Source organism: Ictidomys tridecemlineatus, chromosome 2 (genome assembly GCF_052094955.1).
Source record: "Ictidomys tridecemlineatus isolate mIctTri1 chromosome 2, mIctTri1.hap1, whole genome shotgun sequence".
NCBI lineage: Eukaryota > Metazoa > Chordata > Mammalia > Rodentia > Sciuridae > Ictidomys > Ictidomys tridecemlineatus.
The window spans coordinates 89,217,389-89,236,913 of NC_135478.1; the positions used below are offsets into that span (position 1 = coordinate 89,217,389).

General features: G+C 57.8%; 1 protein-coding gene across 5 annotated transcripts in view; it reads right to left on the reverse strand.

Annotated features, from left to right (window-relative positions):
• Positions 1 to 19,525, reverse strand: part of Nos1 (nitric oxide synthase 1) — a 142,905-nt gene that overhangs the window by 59,242 nt on the left and 64,138 nt on the right. For all 5 annotated transcript variants that reach the window (XM_078039112.1, XM_078039109.1, XM_078039113.1 and 2 more), the window contains exons 2-3: positions 13,436 to 14,575; positions 1,210 to 1,336 (exon numbers count right to left, since the gene is read on the reverse strand). In XM_078039112.1, the coding sequence (XP_077895238.1) occupies positions 1,210 to 1,336; positions 13,436 to 14,160 (852 nt within the window). In that variant the 5' untranslated portion in view covers positions 14,161 to 14,575. The remainder of the gene's footprint in view (positions 1 to 1,209; positions 1,337 to 13,435; positions 14,576 to 19,525) is intronic.

Here is a 19,525-nt window from a genome sequence, read left to right on the forward strand (position 1 = left end):
GCCAACCGGTGGGATCACGGCCTGGCCCACAGCAGGATCCCTGAAGTCCTGTTTTCCCGTCCAGCCGTTAGCAGCCAGCAAAGGCCACTCCACCAGGAATGGCCACCAGAGCTCTGCAGAGAGGCCGGGGCTCTGATGAGCTGGTGGGGAGGGGCCACCTCGAGATCAAGTGTAGAGACAGAGACCCAGGCCCCAGGCTGAGAGACCTGGGCCACCCCTGCAGACGTCCCTTGGTCCGTCCACCTCCACAGAGGTGCAGAGGGAGGCGGGAAGCTCACAGGCCCTCCTGGGCTGCTGGGGCCTGGCCTGGCTCTTCCCGGGCGAGAGAGGGAAAGGCGCTTCTGATCTGCAGCCAAGCCGAGCCACTCTTGGAAAGGGGCACTGACTCAGCTGTCAACACCTCTCAGCCGACTGGCAAAGGCCAGGATGTTTGATGGCAGATGGAGCTGGCGAGGCTGTGGGAAAACAGTCAGGCTCCCGCGTCGCTGGAGGGGTGGCGGCGATATCTAGAGCCAATCTTCTGGCAGCTTCCGCTCATAGACCATAAACGCTCATGTCCTCTGACTCAACAATTTCACGCACAGGAATTTATTCTATGGATAAACCCACTGGTGTGCCACATGAGGTATCGGCACAATGTTCTATCCGACAGCACTGTCACAAGACTGGCAATGAGCCAAGTATCCGCCACGAAGGACTTCCTTTTGGAGTAGTATGCAGTCATCAAAAAGAACACAGGACTTGATTACTTGGGATTTATCCCTTAGACATGTGGATAAGTAAGAATGCAAGGGGCAAGATAATAGGTGTCATGGGCTCTTACACAAAATTACAAAAAGAGTAGGTGTGTGCACATTTGTCTAAGCATAAGATGTTGCTAAAGAACACAGAAAAATTAGTAGTGTTGCTGGCGTCTGGGGAGGGAAGCTGGGTGAGGTGAAGGGAGAGAAAGTATCATGATGCATCTTTGATCTCTTTTAAATGTGGAATCACACAAATGCCTTTCCCGGTAGAAACAGAATTAACATCGGAAAAGTGGCAAGCTCACGATCAAATAAAACAAACCCCAGATCTGCACCCCGGCTGAGCCTCCTGGCCCGGCCTCCGGCTCTGCAGCCAGGGCCTCTGGCCTCCTTCTCAACAGGGCTACATCCGCTCCCTCTGCTTCCTACCGGGAGAGGCCGGGGCGGGGCCAGCAGCCCCACTTACCTGCTCCCTCTCGGAGTAGGGGTTGTTGAGGACCACGGGCGCGCCGCCCTGGCCCCACAGGTCATTGAAGACGCGGTCATTCTCCCCGCCGAGGGGCAGAGCTCGGTGAGACTTGCCATCCAGGTCCCTGAAAGGCAAGGTGGACACATCAGGCTCCCGGCCTTGGTCTGAAGGTCCTGAGTCTGTAGGGGACCCAGGGACTCAGTCACACGCCCCCCTGGGAACGCTGGACGTCCGCCTGCTGCTCGGCCAGGGTTACCCCCACACGGGGGACAGCCCCTGTCAGGCAGCAAGTGGGCTCCTCCAAGCTGATCCCTGTGCCTGGTGTCCACCCAGGTTGGGGACACTGTTTCAGGATGGCCATGACATGGTGCCTCGCATCCCTCTCCTGCGCAGTTCACCTGGGGACCCAGGGGTCCGTCTCCTGTGGGAGCTCTGTGTGTCACGACCCCTGGACAACTTCACGCCGGGTACCCAGTGGGGGGAAGGGAGGAGGTGGGAGGGACCCAAGCCCAGTGGGCATGGCCACAGGCCCTTCCCGCCCAGCCCGGGATCTGGGCTTCCTAGGAACACACCAGCTCAGGACACCAGGATGATTGAGAATAAAGGAAACAGAGCAGAGGTGACATCACGGTTCACGCTGAGAGCCGCGTTCACCAAGCACTCACTACGTGTACCGGGCGCTGGGCGTGGGCTTCACCCAGCTCACCCTGCAGCGAGCCTATGGGAGGGATGGGCAATGGGTGCAGTTTTACAGATAGCGTGGGTGACAAGGGAAGCCAACGGCTCAGGGTCACACAGTCAGCCACGAGCAAAGCCCAACACTCTAGCCTGTCGTGTGTGTCCACCTGAAGTAGTGGCTCTCACTGTCACCATCACCATCACCATCATCATCACCATCACCATCACCACCATCATCACCATCACCATCACCACCATCATCACCATCACCACCACCACCATCATCACCATCACCACCACCATCACCACCACCATCACCATCACCACCACCATCATCATCACCACCACCTCCACCATCACCATCACCACCACCATCACTACCACCATCACCACCACCTCTACCATCACCATCACCACCACCACCTCCACCATCACCATCACCTCCACCATCACCACCACCATCACCATCACCATCACCACCATCATCACCACCACCTCCACCATCACCATCACCACCATCATCACCACCACCTCCACCATCACCATCACCACCATCATCACCACCACCTCCACCATCACCATCACCACCACCATCACCTCCACCATCACCACCACCACCACCACCATCATCACCACCACCACCTCCACCATCATCATCACCATCACCATCACCACCACCACCACCATCACCACCACCACCACCACCATCACCACCATCACTACCACCACCACCACCATCACCACCACCACCACCACCACCACCATCATCATCATCACCATCACCATCACCACCACCACCACCATCACCACCACCACCACCACCATCACCACCATCACTACCACCACCACCACCATCACCACCATCACCACCACCACCTCCACCATCATCATCACCATCACCATCACCATCAACACCAAAACCACCTTAAAATGGTCACTCTCAACTTCAACACATCTTCATGGTCCCCTCCCTCCCCACCATCATTATCATCTTTCTCCTCCTCTTCACCATGACCGTCTTCAGCATCACCATCACCACCATCACCACCAGCACCATCATAACCAGCACCATATGAGGAAGCCGAGGTTCAGAGAAGCGCAGTTGCTGGCTTACGTCACCCGGCCACTGACAGTGATACAAACTCAGGCTGGTTCCTGAGCCAGAGCCTGACTCCTTCACGGCTCAGCTTCCCCCGTCCTGCCCTTGATCTCTAATGGACCCTTCCAGCCGCGTCCGTGGGCTGCCACCCAGTTAGATGGAGCGAGGACATCCAGGCCTCCCGCTGCCCGTCTGGCCTCAGCCCTTCTGCCCCGAGGCCGCCCGGCTCCCCCAGCCCGTCTCTGGGATCTTCCAGGTTTGTTCTCTGACATCGGTTCCCCGACGTCGGGCAAGGCAGCCTTCTCCATGCCCCACGACATTGGGAAGGACCGGGAGCCGGTGGGCCTGAGTGCCGGGCCCTGGGTGACCCTCCCGCTGCTGAGTCGCGGTCAGCCAGACCCCTCTTTGCTGGGCTCCTCGTCGTCCCTGGGTCCCCGTCAAAGCCATCCTGCTCTTCTGTGGGAGAGGTTTGCATTTATCAGAGGGAACATTTTGTCTTCCCCTCTTTAAAATGCCACCAAAACAACCCAGAGTGGCTCTTGATTACAGACGTTCCCCAAGTCAATGGCTTGCCTACACGGTGACAGGGGAATCGTCTGTGGGGAGAGCGGCTCCCGGTGCCACTCAGCTCCAGTTCACATCTAAGACTCCTGCTCTGATGATACCACATGGCCATAATGGGGTCTCAGCAGAGAAGGGAGGAGGGGAATGTATTCTGAGCCTCTGGAACACACCAGGTACTGGAACAGAAGGTATTTCATGAACTCTTGGTGGACATTAAAAGTCCTATTTTACAGATGAGAAAACTGAGCCCAGAGAGGTGACATAAGTTTCCCAAGGTCACACAGTAAGCACAGAGCCAGAGAACTGCGGTTTGCAACCAGGTCTGAGCGATGGCTAGCCCAGATGCTTTCCTTTAAAAAATACAGACAGGAAAAACTAGTCAGGATACTCATTCTAAGCCAGAGGCGACACAACAAGGAACCCCACATTTCTATTAGGCCTATTTATAAAAAGGACAGGGTCAATTACTTGGGCAACTCTGCAATGGATCACTTAGCTTATTTTGTGTGACCCTGCAGAGGGGGGAATTTCAGGTTTCTTCATTGTTATTCTTTTTTCTTCTTTTTTTTTTTTAAATCCATGCACACCTCTGTTTCAATAATGCACTTGAAGTGTTTGTGCCAACACGAACTTATTTTAGAGTCGTGTGTGATGAGCAGGGGAAAAATATTTTTCCTCTGGGACCACGGGAAGCATCTAGGTTGAGCTATGCTGCTTCTGATCTCCCAAGAGCAAAATCTGGAGTAGATTCATGAAGCTTCCTAGCCCACCAGCTGCCGGCGGTAACCGGGTCCCAGGGAGGGAGCGGGCGTACTGCCGCCAGTCGGTCACCTGGGATCTACCTGTGGAGGGGCTTGCTACGCAGTGGTGTCTACACAGCCAGAGGAGAGGAGCATCCACCGGGAGGACACAGGCTGCAGATGGGTTCCAAGGGAGGTCACCTCTTGGCTTTGCAGTGCTGGGCCCGACCTGTCTCAGCTGGACGCTGCCTTAAACCGTGGCTCTGGACAGCCCCTGGGATCGTTCAGCTGGCAGAGCCACACCTGCAGCCGCTTGGGCTCATCAAACCGAAGCAAAGGGACTTCTGCTTCCGCAGGGATCAGGGAGGGTCTAGAACTGTCTGCGATGGCGGATTGTCACATCTTACCGCCCAATATTAAGGCCACTAGCCCCCTGGCCATTGAGCACTTGAAACCTGGCCCCTCTCACCGAGGAATAGAATTTTCAGTCCTACTCAACTCTGACTCAAGTTCAAGGAGCCATAAGTGGCTTGGGGCCATCGGACAGGACGTTTCATCTTGAAGCCTGAATGTCTCTGAGGATGGGGAGGGAGGAGCCACGGAGCTTCCAGTTGAGAGAGGGGGTGTCTCTCCTGGTGCTGGGGCACAGGAGGAGGTCCCATCTTGGTCATGGAGACCCTGAGCCCTGGGACCCTGGGCTTTTCTCTGCACCTCCTCTCTGCACCGCCCTCCTTCCTGGTCCCGACCACACCCTCTCCTCTTCCAAGAAAGACATCGGATCTATAGCCTGCTCTTTCCTGGATCCCTTTTCCTCCTCCTCCTCCTCCTCCTCCTCCTCCTCCTTCTTCTTCTCCTCCTTCTCTCTCTCTCTCTATTTTGTAGTCCTGGGGACGGAACCCAGGGTGCTCAACCACCAAGCCACATCCCCAGCCCTTTTTATTTTTTATTCTGTGTCAGGTTCAGCCGATGCCGCAGTCCGGCTGCAGCAAAATAATTGGGGGGTGACGAGGAACTTGTACAGATTGATACAGCAGGAGTGGGAGCCGTATCTAGTTTATGCTAATTAAGATAAGCTGTGTGGAATGTATATATACCCCTCCTGTCCTATAATAAATGGTTCCCACTCCTGCTGTATCAATCTACACAAGTTCCTCGTCACCCCCCTCCCCCAGTAATTTTGCTGCAGCCAGACTGCAGCAAGCCGAGGCTGGCCTTGACCTTGTGATCCTCCTGCCTCAGCCTCCCGAGTGGCTGGGATTACAGGTGCATGCCACAGTGCCCCTGGGTGGCTCTTCACCTTCCTTCTGCTGAGAACCAACCCCCACTCATCCCTTCTGCCACTTCACACCCCATCTCTCCCCAGGGGACTAAGGGAGAGGAAGCATACAAGATGCCTGGCCCACAGTCAGCACTACCTCCACATGAGCTAAGTCCATCTTCATTCACAACTAAGGAAGTGGAAACCCAGAGAGATTAGGCCACTAGTCCAAGGTCACACAGCCAGTGAGCCACAAAGGAAAATAAGGACATTCTCACGGTTGTCCGAGCTCAGCATCACTGTGAACAGGGCTTATGGGGGAACCCCGGGAGCTATTTGGTTGGCCCTCAAACTCATAAGGAACTTTACATTTAAATATTGGATGTTCTTGACAAAAGAGCTCAATATGTTGATTGCTTTCATCCGGTGAATAGGATTTTGGAAGCTCTGTTTTATCAATTCTCCATTTAAAAAAAACCAAATAAAACAACCCAAAATGATACTGGGTGGGGGTTTCTCTCCACTGCTGAGAGGGCTGCACAGTCACGCTGCTTTGTCCCCACGTCCATCCTGTACCCAACCAGCTGCTCCGAGTGATTAAGTTTCTCTGCCTGGGCACTGAGGATGTCCTGGGCCAGAGACTTCTCTGGGGCGGGTCTTGTCCTGTGCACGGTAAGGAGCTGAGTGTCACCCGTCACCAAGACATACTGTGGGACAGGGACCAGCCCCCACCGGAATCATGAAACCTCAGGCATCTCTGGATCTTGCAAAATCGGGTTCCTCTGAGGGAGGGGTGCTGAGCCCCCCAGCCTGGGCTTCCCATTCCTGTCCACCCAAGGGTCTAAGGGATGGTCGGCTGCTCCCTGTTCCCATGTGGGATGGAGAATTTGCCTTTGCTAAGTGGCTCCCACCCCACCCCCTCTCAGGGTCCCTACCCCTGTGGAAAAGCCACCCCTCCCCTGGGCTCGGTATTTTGATGGGGACCAGCGTCCTCAGCCACATCACGCGCCACATATGGCGATTCTCAAACTTCAGGAGCAGAGAATTGGATGAAGAACTTGTTAAGACGCAGATTCCCGCTCAGCCCTGCAGAGTGAGCGGCGGGGTCCGGCTGGGCCCCCTGGAATCTGACCGGGAGCGGTGGCAGGAGGCCTGTGTCTCCAGGAGCTCCCTGGCCTGGCCTCTAGCCACAGTCATTGAGTCCTTCCTGGCCAGCTGCCCCGCCCTTCCCTGCTGCCTTCCAGCCTCCCCGACTCGCAGGAGGCCAGGTGTGGCGAGGAGCCTCCACTGGCCGGCCTTGCTGCCCTCTTGGGCAGGTTCCACCCTAAGTCCTCTCTGATCCCCTGCACTGGCCGGTGATCCCCCGCCCAAGCCCAGCGTCGCGGTCACATCTTTGCAGAACCTTCGCCAGGTCCTTGCCACCGAGCCACCCTGGTAGCCAGGTCCCCTGATCACTTGCAGAGAAGGCACGGGGGGTGGGGCCTGGGCCTGGGTCCAAGGGATGCTACGCGCATCAATCAGCCCAGCTCGGACCACGGACCAACCCCGCAGACCTGGCCGGGAGCAGGTGGGCCGCGCATGTGTGCTGGGCACAGCCAGGTGGGCTGCAGCCGGCTCCGGCCCCAGCCAGCCAAGGAGCAGCCAGCTCTGGCAGGAAGCCGGTGTTCCACAGACGGCAGACTCCTCCTTCTCCACACAGGGCTGGCCTTCGCTCCCGGCCTCCACCTGGGCAGGGCAGCTGGGGGCTGTGGAGACTGGATCTGGGGTCTCGGCAGAGATTTAATCCTTGATTTCATGTTGGAGGAAATGCTTCTTCAGAGAGCAGGAATTCTGCTGTGGAAGCTGGAGAGGAGCCTGGGCCCTGTCCCTATCCTGACTCTTAATTTCTCTTCTTTTGGGCACCAGGGATTGAGCTCAGGGGCACTCGACCACTGAGCCACATCCCCAGCCCTATTTTGTGTTTTATTTAGAGACAGGGTCTCACTGAGTGGCTTAGCACCTCACTTTGGCTGAGGCTGGCTTTGAACTCACGATCCTCCTGCCTCAGCCTCCTGAGCTGAGATTGATTTCTTGTCATTATTCCCTAAGCCACTCAGTGTAACAACTATGGACCCCGTCGCTACGCTGTATCAGTTATTCTAAGCCACCTGGAGCTGGGCTGGAGTGTAGGGTGGGAGGTTCTGTAGCTTTATATGCACCATCGCACCCATATTATCCTTGTAATTTCTAGTATCCCAGAGCCGGGCAGGAATCTGAAACCCAAGCCTTCAGGGTCCTGACTAGTAAAGAAAGGTAAGTAAGGGGATCGGGCTGATTTGGGTGCTGGAGAATGATACCCACTCCCAGATCCTGTGCTGGACACCCCACCAGGAGGAAGCTGTGCTTCAAGGGGTCTTCTGATTCACAGGGCAGCGGGCCCTGGGTGCCCACCAATCCCACATCCTGGATTCAACCAATCATGGGTTTGAAATATTTGGAAAAAAAAAATATCGGTTCCTGTGCTAAACACTACAGATTGATTTCTTGTCATTATTCCCTAAGCCACTCAGTGCAACAACTACGGACCCCGTCGCTACGCTGTATCAGTTATTCTAAGCCACCTGGAGCTGGGCTGCAGTGTAGGGTGGGAGGTTCTGTAGCTTTATATGCAAATCCTCAGCCGCCGCATTTAAAGGACTTGAGTATCCTCACAGGCTTGGGGATCCCAGAGGGTTCCTGGGACCAATCCCCCTTAGACACCAGGGCAACTGGATCCACCTATTGAAGGTCTAGAAACTACTTTTAGTGTAAAATCTCTTGATTTCTTCATTTCACTACCAATTCGTTTTCAGAAAACTGTGCAGGCCAAAGCCAACTTGGAGAACCACACATGACTCTCAGTTCCCGAAGTGGACGTCCAACCTCAGACTGATGTTCCAGGGAGATTCAACGGGACAATGTCCTCCACAAGGTGTCACTTGGCAGGAGCAGGACCTGCTACAGGTGTGTCCGCCACTGACCTTCCCCAGGAACCTGATAGGCAGGTCTGGGAGGAATCTCTAAGAATTGGGACCTTGGTCCTCCGGGCAGTGGGCTGAGCTGGTAGAACCTTTCAGAGACAGGGCCTAGTGGGAGGTCCTTATGTCATAGAGGGAGTTGCCCTGGGAAGGGATTAAGGTGGTGCTCTGGGACACGGAGTTAAGAGCTGTTATAAGAAGCAAGCCCCGCCCCGCCCCTCTCTGGCTTCCTGTCTTGTCATGACCTCCTCCCGCACAGGCTCTGGCCGTCATGCCACTTGCTGTGCAGTCTCCACCAGGGCGAGTGGATGCCAGCACCAATGCTCTTAGACTTTCAGAACCATGAGCAAAGGAAACTCTTTTCTTCATTAAGCATCTAGCCTCAGGTATTTGGTTACAGTAACAGAAAATGAACTAATACAGGAAAACACGGACAAAGTCTTCATACATTTGCTGGGCATGAAGGATCTGGAGATGGGAAGATGGTCTTGGATTATCTGGGTGGGCCCTAAGTGTTATCACATGTCTCTCTGCTTCCTGGTGGCCATGTCCTGAGCTGTCTTCTTCCTCTGCCACATTCTCCTGCCATGAGGTTCTGCCTCACCTTGGGCCCAGAGGTCTGAAGCTGGCTGGTCATGGGCTGAACCTCTGAAACGATGAGCCCCAATAAATTTTTCCTCCTCTACGTGACTCCTGACAGGTCTTTTAGTCACAGTGACAAAAATAAAATTAAAAAATAACAAAACTGACTAAAACGCCTTACAAGAGGTCAGAGGGCAGAGGGCGATTGGACTATGACCTCTAGAAGGAGGAGGGGCTAGGATCACAAAGCAGGAGGCTTTGAGGCTGGAGGATGGGGCCATAGGAGTGTGGAAATGTGGAAAATGTAAATCTAGAGGCTGGGAAGGGCCCGGATCCCCAGAAGGGAAGCCCCCTCACTGATTTCACCCCAGGGAGCCCCCCGTCCGGCTCCAGTCTCCCAGGCTATGAGCGCATACGGGTGCCTCTGAGATTGGGTACTTCATAGTAATAGCTATGGCCGGCTGATATGGTGAGCAAGTGGGGACAGGGGTGGGGACAGGATGGCCCCACCCACATGTCGAACCTCACTGTCCACCCCCCTCCCCTAGTCACTAAAACTCGAGGCCTTCAGACCTTCTTTCAGTTCCTGGAACATCCCGACTGGCTCCTGCCTCAGGACCTTTGCATCATCTCTGCCGGGAACACCCTTCCCCAGATTCCACAAGGTGGGCCCCTTCCGCCCTTCTCGGACCCCTGATCTAATGTTCCACCCAGCCCCAAGCCACTTCTTTTGCAGTCACTCTTCGATTTCCTCCACAGCATGAATCTCTTTCTAAAATGATTGCAAGCGTCTGTTGGTTTCTTCTTCCTTTCTTGTCTCATATGGCCCTGGGGGCGGGGGCGGTCAGGGGCAGAGGGTCATCCCTGGGTCCCCCGTGCTCTGAAGAGGATGGGGGCGGAACGGAGGCTCCTTGCACGGAGGACAGTCAGAAGCCCCCCGTTGCAGGCAAATTTGGGGGTGGGGCAGGCAGGTGGGCTGATCCCAGGGCTCTTCCCAAGAACGCAGGGTCCAGCTGACGGGACAGCAGGGACATCCAGAAGGGGGACGGCCTTAGATGGAGGAAGGGCTTCCCTCGCTCGGTCACAGGCCTAGAGGAGACCCGGGGCGACGGGTTTGTTCACGAGGAGGATAGGAGGATGACGAAGGGCCCTTCCTGACCCAGGGAGGCCCTGCTCCACGTCTCGGGGGACACCAGGTCTCAGGCGTCTCCATCTGCACGAGCCAGGGCCATCTGCTTTGGAAGGACTCTGAGAACATCCCCTGATCTCCTCAGAAACTGGCTGGCCAGCCGCTGCGTGCACTGAGGCCGACACACCATCCACCAAGCCGGCCGAGGTCAAGGGCATGGGCTGGGGGCAAGTCTGGGCTTTGTCACCTGTAAGCTGCGTGACCTGGGACAAGTGACTATACCTCTCTGAGGCTTGGTTTCTGCATCAGGAGGATGGCAGGGGCACCGTCAAGAGCAAAGGACATAATTGACAACAGGACTTTAGCACGGGGCGGGCCTTCCTCTCGCCCCCACAATGAGGTGGATTCTCTGGACTTGAAACTGCTTCCATTCCTTTAGCGGCCTGCTCCTGCCTCCTTCCCCTGTAACTCTGGACACTTGCAGAGAAACTTCTAGGTAGAATCAGGGCAGCACCCTGGGGCTGGGGCTGTGTGACTCTGGATAAGTGACTTCACCTCTCTGAGCCTCAGGTACCTCGTTGAGAAGAGTGAGCTGAAGCTACCCGTCCTATTTATTCACAGTCTCTGAAGAAGGTACGCCGTCACTGATCAAGTGCCCCGCGAAGGGGGACAGTGATCAGAATGCAGGGCGAGGCTGACCTGCTGGTCCAGATGGACGCGGGGCCGGGGACCTTGGCCTCCTTCACACCCTCCTTGAGGGCAGCAAGCCCAGCAACCTGGATATCCTCCGACAAGCAGCCTTTTAAAGTGACCGCTCCTAAGGACCAAAGGTGCCAGAGGACCCGGGTTTAAGCCTCTCCTCCTCCCCACCCGCCAGGCCCCCCCTCCTGGGGCGCGGGAGGGAAAGGTCTTCAGCGTAAATATCACTTCTCCCCCAGATAAGTGCCACACCCCGGCAGCAGGGTGGCCGTGAGGGCAGGGGGAGGGACGGAGCCCGAGCAGGAGCCCGTTAAGTCTGTTTCCTGGAGGAAGAGGGAGGTGGCCGAGCAGGAGGGTCCCACGTCCTAAGGGTCCCTTGTCCTCACGGTCCCCAGAAGCCACAGACTGGGGGTGCCCTAGACCTGCGGCTCTGGGCTTGGTGGTCCTCCCTGTCACCCAGGCCAGCTGGTGACCGTTCCTCCAGCATCCAGATGCCAGTGCCAATCCCCACCCCAGACACATCCTGGATGGGGGGATCCTTGATTGGGAGGAAGATAATTTGGGGGCAGCAACGTGTACCTGGGAACTTGATTGTCCCCAGGCCTGCCAGCCCCGAGAGTGACCCCAAATACAGCCTGCTTGGCAACTGGACGGGGGGGGGGGTCCTCTGGAAGCTGCAGAGGGGGGAGAGGCAGCCCCAGGGACAAACCCTCACAAGGCAGGCGGGTCCAATGGCCCCAGGACCTTTGGACCTTCCCACAGATAAAAAGCAGGCTCTGTCTCCTACACAAATAGGGCTTTTAAAATAGCCTTGAGTCCCCCACGCTGGGTAAACCAAGGAAAGACGGATGGACGCACTGTGTCAGGAGGACGCGTTCACCGTGTCGGGAACCACGTCGCCTTGGTGACCCAGCTGGTGGCACTGGAGTGGCCAAAACAACACACCTGTTCCCCTGGATGCTGGACGCTTATCGCGTTTGCAGCCATTGGTGCTGAGTGTGACCTTCCCCTGGAGACGCCCCCAAGGACCGGGGACCGGCGCTTTCTCGGGAGCCACTTAAAGCTCTCTATGGTGGAGCTGGGAATTCCACTGATGCAAACCCCATCAAGTGTGTGGGGGGCGGCACCGTCCCCAAAGCAGCTTCCCAGGGTAGAGGGGGGCACTTACAAAACGCCACGCCCCAGGGGCGGAGGAGCGTCCTGGAGGCCACTCTTGCTTACAGTGCTCCCGCAGCAGCCTCCCTGGGCCCCGGGCCTCCTGGGGACTCCTCTCAAACCTCCCCTCCTCCAAAGTAGGTCGAGCTGGGGGCAGAGGGAGGGCCGTGGCGGATGCCGTAGGCTGGGAGCTGGCCCAGCACGCTGGACCGGCCAGGCCCTGCCTCCTCCTTGGGGAATCAAAGCAGGAGGGGGCTCCCCTGGGTGGTGCTCGGAGGGGCTCCTGGGGGCTCCCCGAGGGCCCTGCACACTAGGTGAGGACGTCCAACCTGGCGTGCTGGGTCTCTGCCCCTGGCTGGGGGAGGGGGTCCATCAGCAGGATCCTGGGGGAGCCTCACGTCACACAGGGTGGCTCAGGCAGGTCCGGGTGTGGCTGAGGTAGAGCCCCCAGGAATCCTGGTCGACACCCCTGGGATCACGGTCAAGGGTACGGAACACTGGACACAGCGGGGGTCAGCTGCCCACGCAAGCCGCATCCCGTCCAGTGGTCTCTGTGTTGAGGACCAGGGAGGGTCAGTGAGACGGGGAGGTGGGGGTTGTGCCCAGAGCACACTCTCCAGGGTCTCCCAGGAAACAAGGGGACACCCACGTTCCAGATGCTGCAGCTGCTTTAGGACGTAAGTCCACCCACTCAGACTCAGACACCTGCTGGGTGGACAGAAGACCCCTCAAGGCCTCAGGGGGCTGTTCCCGTGGGTCAGCTCTGCAGGGCTCCAGCCTAAGAGGCCCCCTGTGCTCACCCCAGGGAACCAGGAGAACCCTGAGGACGGATCCTGGCCACTGGCTCTGGGAGTGGACGTCCAGGACCACAGGAGCCCCCAAGCATCTGCCCATCAGAAGGGTCCCGCTCCACCCCACGAGTGGGTCCAAGACTCCCTGCCTTCCTTCTCCTGGAGACGAGAACTAAACGTTCCAAGGACACACAGTGTCCCCACGTCACAAGTGACACATAGATCACCCAAAACACCTCCTTCCAGGGGTCCCGGAGGATCATGCAAGGTGGAGATGGGGAGAGAGTAGTCCCCGAGCCGGGGTGACAGGTGGGCTCTGGGTCTGGCGGCGAGAGCCACAGCCTAGGCCCGCGCACCTTTTGTCATCACGGTTTTCGGGGTTCAATGCTTGTCATGTGGGGGTAGGTTCAGGTGTGGGGATAGCTCAGGCTGGCTCTGGGCTGTGAGGTTGAGTCTCAGGGACTGCACACGCACTTGCACACACGCGTGCACACATGCACACATACACACTCCGGCGCGCCTGGGGGCTTACCTGTCCACCTGGACGCCTGTGTCTCTCGTCTCCGCCTTGGCAGGTGCCCCTCGCTCGGCCCCTCGGCGGCCGCTGGTGAGAAGGCTCAGCACGGGCTCGATCTCTCTGAGCAGTTCGTTCTGCTCCGGGCTGCCCTGGGGGCCAGCCTTGCTGCTTTTCTTGGCAGGGTCCTGGCTCGGGGGCCTGGGGGCCAGGCCGTTGGCTTGGGGCAGCGAGCCGGCTTCCGGCCCCTCGTCCTGGGCATGCTGAGGCCCGTTCCCGGGGCCCGGGGGCCCACCGGCCGCGGGCAGCTGCTCTTTGCTGGCCGAGGGCTGCTGGGACAGATCGACAGCTTTGGTGGGAGGTCCCAGGGGCTGTGTCACCCGGATGGTCTTGGGGGTCCCGTCCCCGGTGAAGGTGGTCTCCAGGTGCGTGGTAAAGCCCTCGGGACCCCTCAGAATGAGGACCACGTGGGTCTCGGAGGCAATGCCCCGGAGCACCTCCAGGGCACTGTCATAGCTGAGGTCCACCAGGGGCCGGCCGTTGACGGCGAGGATGATGTCCCCCGCCTGGACCAGGCCACTCTGCTCGGCGGCTCCCCCGCGAATCAGGTCCGAGATGATGACGGGGGGCTTGCTGACGCGCTCCTTCACCAGGAACCCCAGGCCCCCGACTTTGCGCTTGAAGAGGCGGACGGAGATGACATTGGGCTGGATCTGCTGAACCCCGAACGTGTGCTCTTCCATGGCGCCTGGCCTCCGAGGGTCCACCCTGAAGACCCCGAAGCCTATCCAGCCGAGACGGATCCTCCAGGAGGGGCCAGGACTCGGCTCTGCCGAGAGAGGAGCCGGGGACACAGTGGCCCAGAGGTTTCAGCCTCCGCCGTCTCTGACGTCAACGCTGCGTCACCGGCTCATTGCCGGGTGGCCGTCGGTGGCATGATTTCCTGCGTCTGCCCACCCCCCTGCTTGTCCTCTCAGGAGGCTGACAGCAGACAGACGTCAGGAGAGCGGTGGGACGTGTCCCCGAGCCACAGGTCGGCAGGCCGGGGAGGAGCGTCTGGGGGGTGTCTAGAGGTGGCGCGTGATGGCTGTGGGCTCTTCCCTGGGCATCGTGGTCAGCGGCTTGTTAGATGCAGATGAGATCCGGGGACTTCTGGAGCTGAAGAGAGGGGACAAGGGCATGAATGGAGGGAAGGGAGATGAGAGATCTAGGGACCACCCCACCCCACCTTCAAGACGAGGGTGACAATGCAGACCAGCGTCCAGTCTAGCCCAGACACCTGGGGCTCTGAAGCCAACCTAGAGGTGGAACCTTGATCCCCGAGGGGACAGTCCCCCCATGAGCCACAAGCCATCTGGTTTCACCTCCAAGATGGAAGCCCTCAGCCACCCAAGGGTCTCCTTGGGGGGAATTGGGGACACTCAGAAAGCAGACGGGAAGACTCACAGGACCTCCCTTATCTCTGTCCCCTTCAACTTACCACGTGGCCGTCAGCATAGCCCAGGAGCTCGGCGGCCGGGGCTCTCTGGGCCTTCATTCCAGCCCTTCCACAAACCCCCCACCCCACCCCCAACCCACCTGAAGAAGAAGGATACCACCCCCCACGGACCCAGGGACAGGGATGCCGGCCGACCTTTGGGACCATTTTTATCATTATTAGCTTGTTGTAAGTTCAAAGACGTAGACGTGACCCTATTAAAACACCATCAGTCCCCAAGGCGCAGGTCCCCAGGAAACTCTGGGAGACGTCCGTGCCCCACAGACCACAGAAACATGAGAAGGGCTGTTGTAACCCTGGGGATCTCGGGGCACATCTCAGCGCTCCAAGAATCCTCGCTGATTGAGGAAGAAAACCAACCTCCCCCAAGGTGAAATCGGATGGCAGCTACTGCATTGGCGCTCCTAACCTGCGTCAGTTCCTATTCTGACCCCCGTGTGCAAGCCGAAGCCAGAGGGGGTTCAGGTCTTTGTTCAGGGCCACCCGGGAGACGGCGGCGGAGGGAAATCGGGCAGCCTCACCCTGGAGCCTGAGCTCTGAGACTTATACGCTCATTATTTTAAACGGACTTTCTAATTATTCTCTCAAGTCCCGGTTTTTTGTCTTTGAAACACTGGCGATTCTCAAGTGAGGGATCCCCCCTTGCTGAGCAGTGTGGGGTGTGGCCGGGGTACCAAGGGCTGCAGATGCCGTGGCTCAGGTGAGCACCCCCCCACCCCGTGGTGTGTCCACAGGGGGCTGCGTCTGTGGGTGTCCGTGTCCACGTGTGTTAGGGTTTAGACGTGAGGTGTCCCCCGCAGAGGCTCCCCTGTGAGATGAGGCGAGAAGGTTTGGGGGGTGAGCTGATTGGGTGGGGAGTCTGGACCTCATCGGTGCAGGACTCCCCTCCAGACCCGGTACACTGCTCCTCCTCTAAAATCGCTCACGGCGGTGGAAAAGGGTCACTAAAGCCACGTGTCCACCGCCCCTTCTGGGCTGGGGCAGGAGATCTGCGGGAGGGTTGGGGGCATCCGAACGCCCCTTCGTCTCTTTCTCTGCCCTCAAGTTCCAGGTCTGGCTCCGTGCCACCCCCCTCCTGTGTGTGTCCTCACCACACTTTAGCACAAGCGGGGAGCCCCCATCTGCCACTATAGCAAACTGACCCACTTGGTTCCCTTTGAGCGACTTGCTGGGGTCACCCCAGGGCTAAGGCACTGACGGATAAACTCCCACCACCTCCGAGAGCAGAGGTGGGTGCAGAGACCCCCACCGCCCAGAGGAGGTGGCCTCCCCTGGAGGGCGGGTGGCTAGCTCGGCCGCAGAGAGCATTACGTTACGTAACCCGCTGGCCCGTGTGGGCGAGGAGAGGCGCGTCCCCGGGCCCAGCCACCTCCATCTGGCGTCCTGTGTGTGGCTCTGTGTGTATTCATGCGTCGCCCTCACGCTGTGTCCCTTGTCGGCTGTGTGTGGCCGTGTGTCCACCAGCGGAGTGTCTCTCAGCCTCTCTCTGCCAGGGCTCCGGTGTGCAGGGAAGACACCCCGCGTCACCGCGCCCTTCGCCCCTGGAGGGTCCCCCACCCTCTCCTCCTCCCTGAGTTCTCCTCCCGGGGACCGAATCCAAGATGCTGGCTGCTTAGTGGGGACAGAGACAGCGGGGACCTCGGGAGCGCTCAGGTGTTGGAGTTGGACACTGGGCTCTATTCTTTAAGGAAAAAAAAGAATTTGAAGGTGGGGTTTTCTGGCGGGGGGGGGCGTTGGGAGAGGGGCAAGACACCTAAGCCTATTTCCTCCACTTGCTGGATTGGGTCAGACCTCAATAGGGGACAGAGATTGGACTTGGCCTTCTGTGTCCTTGGCTTTGGAAAAAAAGAAAACAGAAATCAAGCAACCCACGCACACCCACGCTCGGCATGTCCCAGCCACCCTGGGCTCCTTCTCTCGCTCTCTCCTCGCGAGCCTTCCAGAATCCGGCTGGTGCTTGGGACATGGGCTTGCTGTTGACCTCTCAGGTCTAGGCACTAGGAGAGGAAGTCGACCCTCTGGGAAACTGGGGAAGATGCTGGAGTCGGAGAGTCGGGGATATTCAGTGTCTGCCCATGTGCACCACACACATGCACATGCACACGCACGCACACACATACACGCACACACACACGCACACGCACACACACGCACACGCACACACACGCACGCACACACGCACACGCACACGCACACACACGTACACACACATGCACACGCACACACGCACACGCACACACACATACACACACGTACACACATGCACACGCACACACACGCACACACACACACACGCACACACACACCACGTACACACGCACACCCCACAATCTGACCTATGAGTTCTGAGCGCTCCCCATTTCTTAGTGACAATTCCACAATACTCCGTGTCTCTTCTTCATGTTTCGATCTCCTCCTGACCACGGTCAGGGTCGGCGGTGCCCATCATCCAGATCCATCCACCAAGCTGCTCCAGGTCACCCCCCTGGTCCCGGTTGGCAGATGCCTGGGACCCGGGAGCCTTCTCGGGCCTCCGTCCAGCCACCAGGAGGCTTTGCCAGGTCCTTCCTGGCTGTCTCTGTCTCTGGGTGAGTTCTCTATCTGCTCCCCCCCCCATCAATTTGCTTATCTGTAAAATGGGGCCATCAGCAGTTTATCTGGGGAACTGGGAGGATTCAAGGAAAGCCCCCAACGCAGGAAACGTGGGGACGTCACAGAGTCGACACTGAGAGAAGCGGTTTCCTGTGATTGTTAGGAGAGATGAGGTGACCTGGGCTTGCTGGGTTTCATTCCGGTCACTTACTGCCCCACTGTGGTCTGCAGGGGGGTCTTTCCCTGGAAGTCACACAAAGGAATCTCACCTTGGTCTCACCTTGGGGGCGCTCACCGACCACAGGTGACAAAGCTGGCTGGAACAGCCTGCCAACCCGGCCTCCGCTTCTGGAGCTGGGATTTTCAACAAACCCCACGCGCACGCCAGAGTATCTACCATGGAAACAATCCTTGGCCCCGAGCCTCATTCGAGTACTTCAGCGGATCCGGGTATATTTATTTCACTTACCTTCCTGCGAGGAAATGAGTGGCTGTGGAGGGGCGGGGGGGGGGGTAAGTGTCAGTGGAAAGGCAGGACCCAAACAGGCCAGCGTCTGATGAGACCTCCTTGCTGTGTGACCCTGGGCATGCCATCGCCCACTCTGGGCCTCCTTTCTGTAACTGGGGAACTAGCAGCATTTTTGAGTGCTGTTGAGTTTACTGTGGGCTGAACTTGGGGCCAGGGGTGTCTGATGGAAGCCTGAGGTTCAGCGATGTACACTGAGGAAACTGGTAGCCCAGGTCTCCAGGAGTAGATGCTGAGGGTTCCTCCCCATTGTCAACCGTCATCCTGATGGCAATCCATGGCACTGGCCCCCTCCCTCCTCCCTCCCTCCCTCCCTCCCTCGCCTCCCCAAAGTGCTTCCGCATCTGCTGCTCCGTTTTTCATCCTCACCCCGATCAGGGTCACACTCAGTGGCTCCTCGTTTCACAGATGAGGAGATTAAGCTGCTCTGGGACACCCACTCGTCCTGGTTTGTCATGACTTTCCATTTCTAGCACCGAAAGCCGGATGAAGATTAGGACGAAGGGAAGCCGTTGAGATCCCCTGGACCGGCTCCCTCGGTCCAACACGAGGAACGGAGGCCTGGAGGACCCAGGGGCTCCCTCCACGTGGACCCGCTGCACCTCCGTGGCCCAGAGCCACGAGGTCCAATATGGCGGCCACTGGCCCCAGGAGACCATGGAGCCCCTCTGCTGGGACGGGGGCAGCCCGACGGTGGTTGAGAGGCCCTGTAAGGGCTCGGCTTTCAAAGATCAGTGTGAGGAAAAGAGTGGGAAAAGTTTTCAGGTCTTGATCCCAGGCTGAAATGACACACTGCTCGGGACACACGGGGCTAAGCAGAATTTTGTGTGAAAAAAAAAAATGGATTTCCCTCGTCTTTGATTTTTTTAGTTCTGGGCCTCTCCTGCTGAGCCGCCGCCCACATCCTCACCTTCTACTCTTTTTTGATTGTGGCTGCTATAAAAGTGAACCCTACACCAAGGGCTACACGGTGACTATGGGTCTTGCCTGGATTCTGCTGATTCCCCCAAGAATCCACGGATGACTTAGGCAAAGACACTTTAAGAGCTTTAGCTTCTAAAAACAAAACAAAACAAACCCAAAACAGAGGAAATAACCAAAGAGGGTTGGCAAATGTCTGGATGCCTTGCGGAGTTGGCCACTGGAACCGGGGAAGGGTGGGTCGGTGAGGGAGGACACCCACCCAGAACCAGGTGAGAAGGGGTCATGGTAGGACAATCCCTGGACTAACAGTCCAGTACCCCAAATCCTGTCTCCCGGTGTCAGCTGAAATCTAACCCATCCTTACGATGAACTGTGTCACCACAGAGCTGCATCTCTATGCACAGGTAAGAAATCAGTCCCCAGATACACTAGAAGGTGGAGGGGAGAAGGAGCCACAGGGAATTCTACACCTGTACGTGCAGGGATTCTTCTGGAAGGAACGGAGCTTAACGGTCGCATCTTACAGGGCCCATTGGGAGTCAGGAGGAGGAGGAGGGCTTGTTCTTGG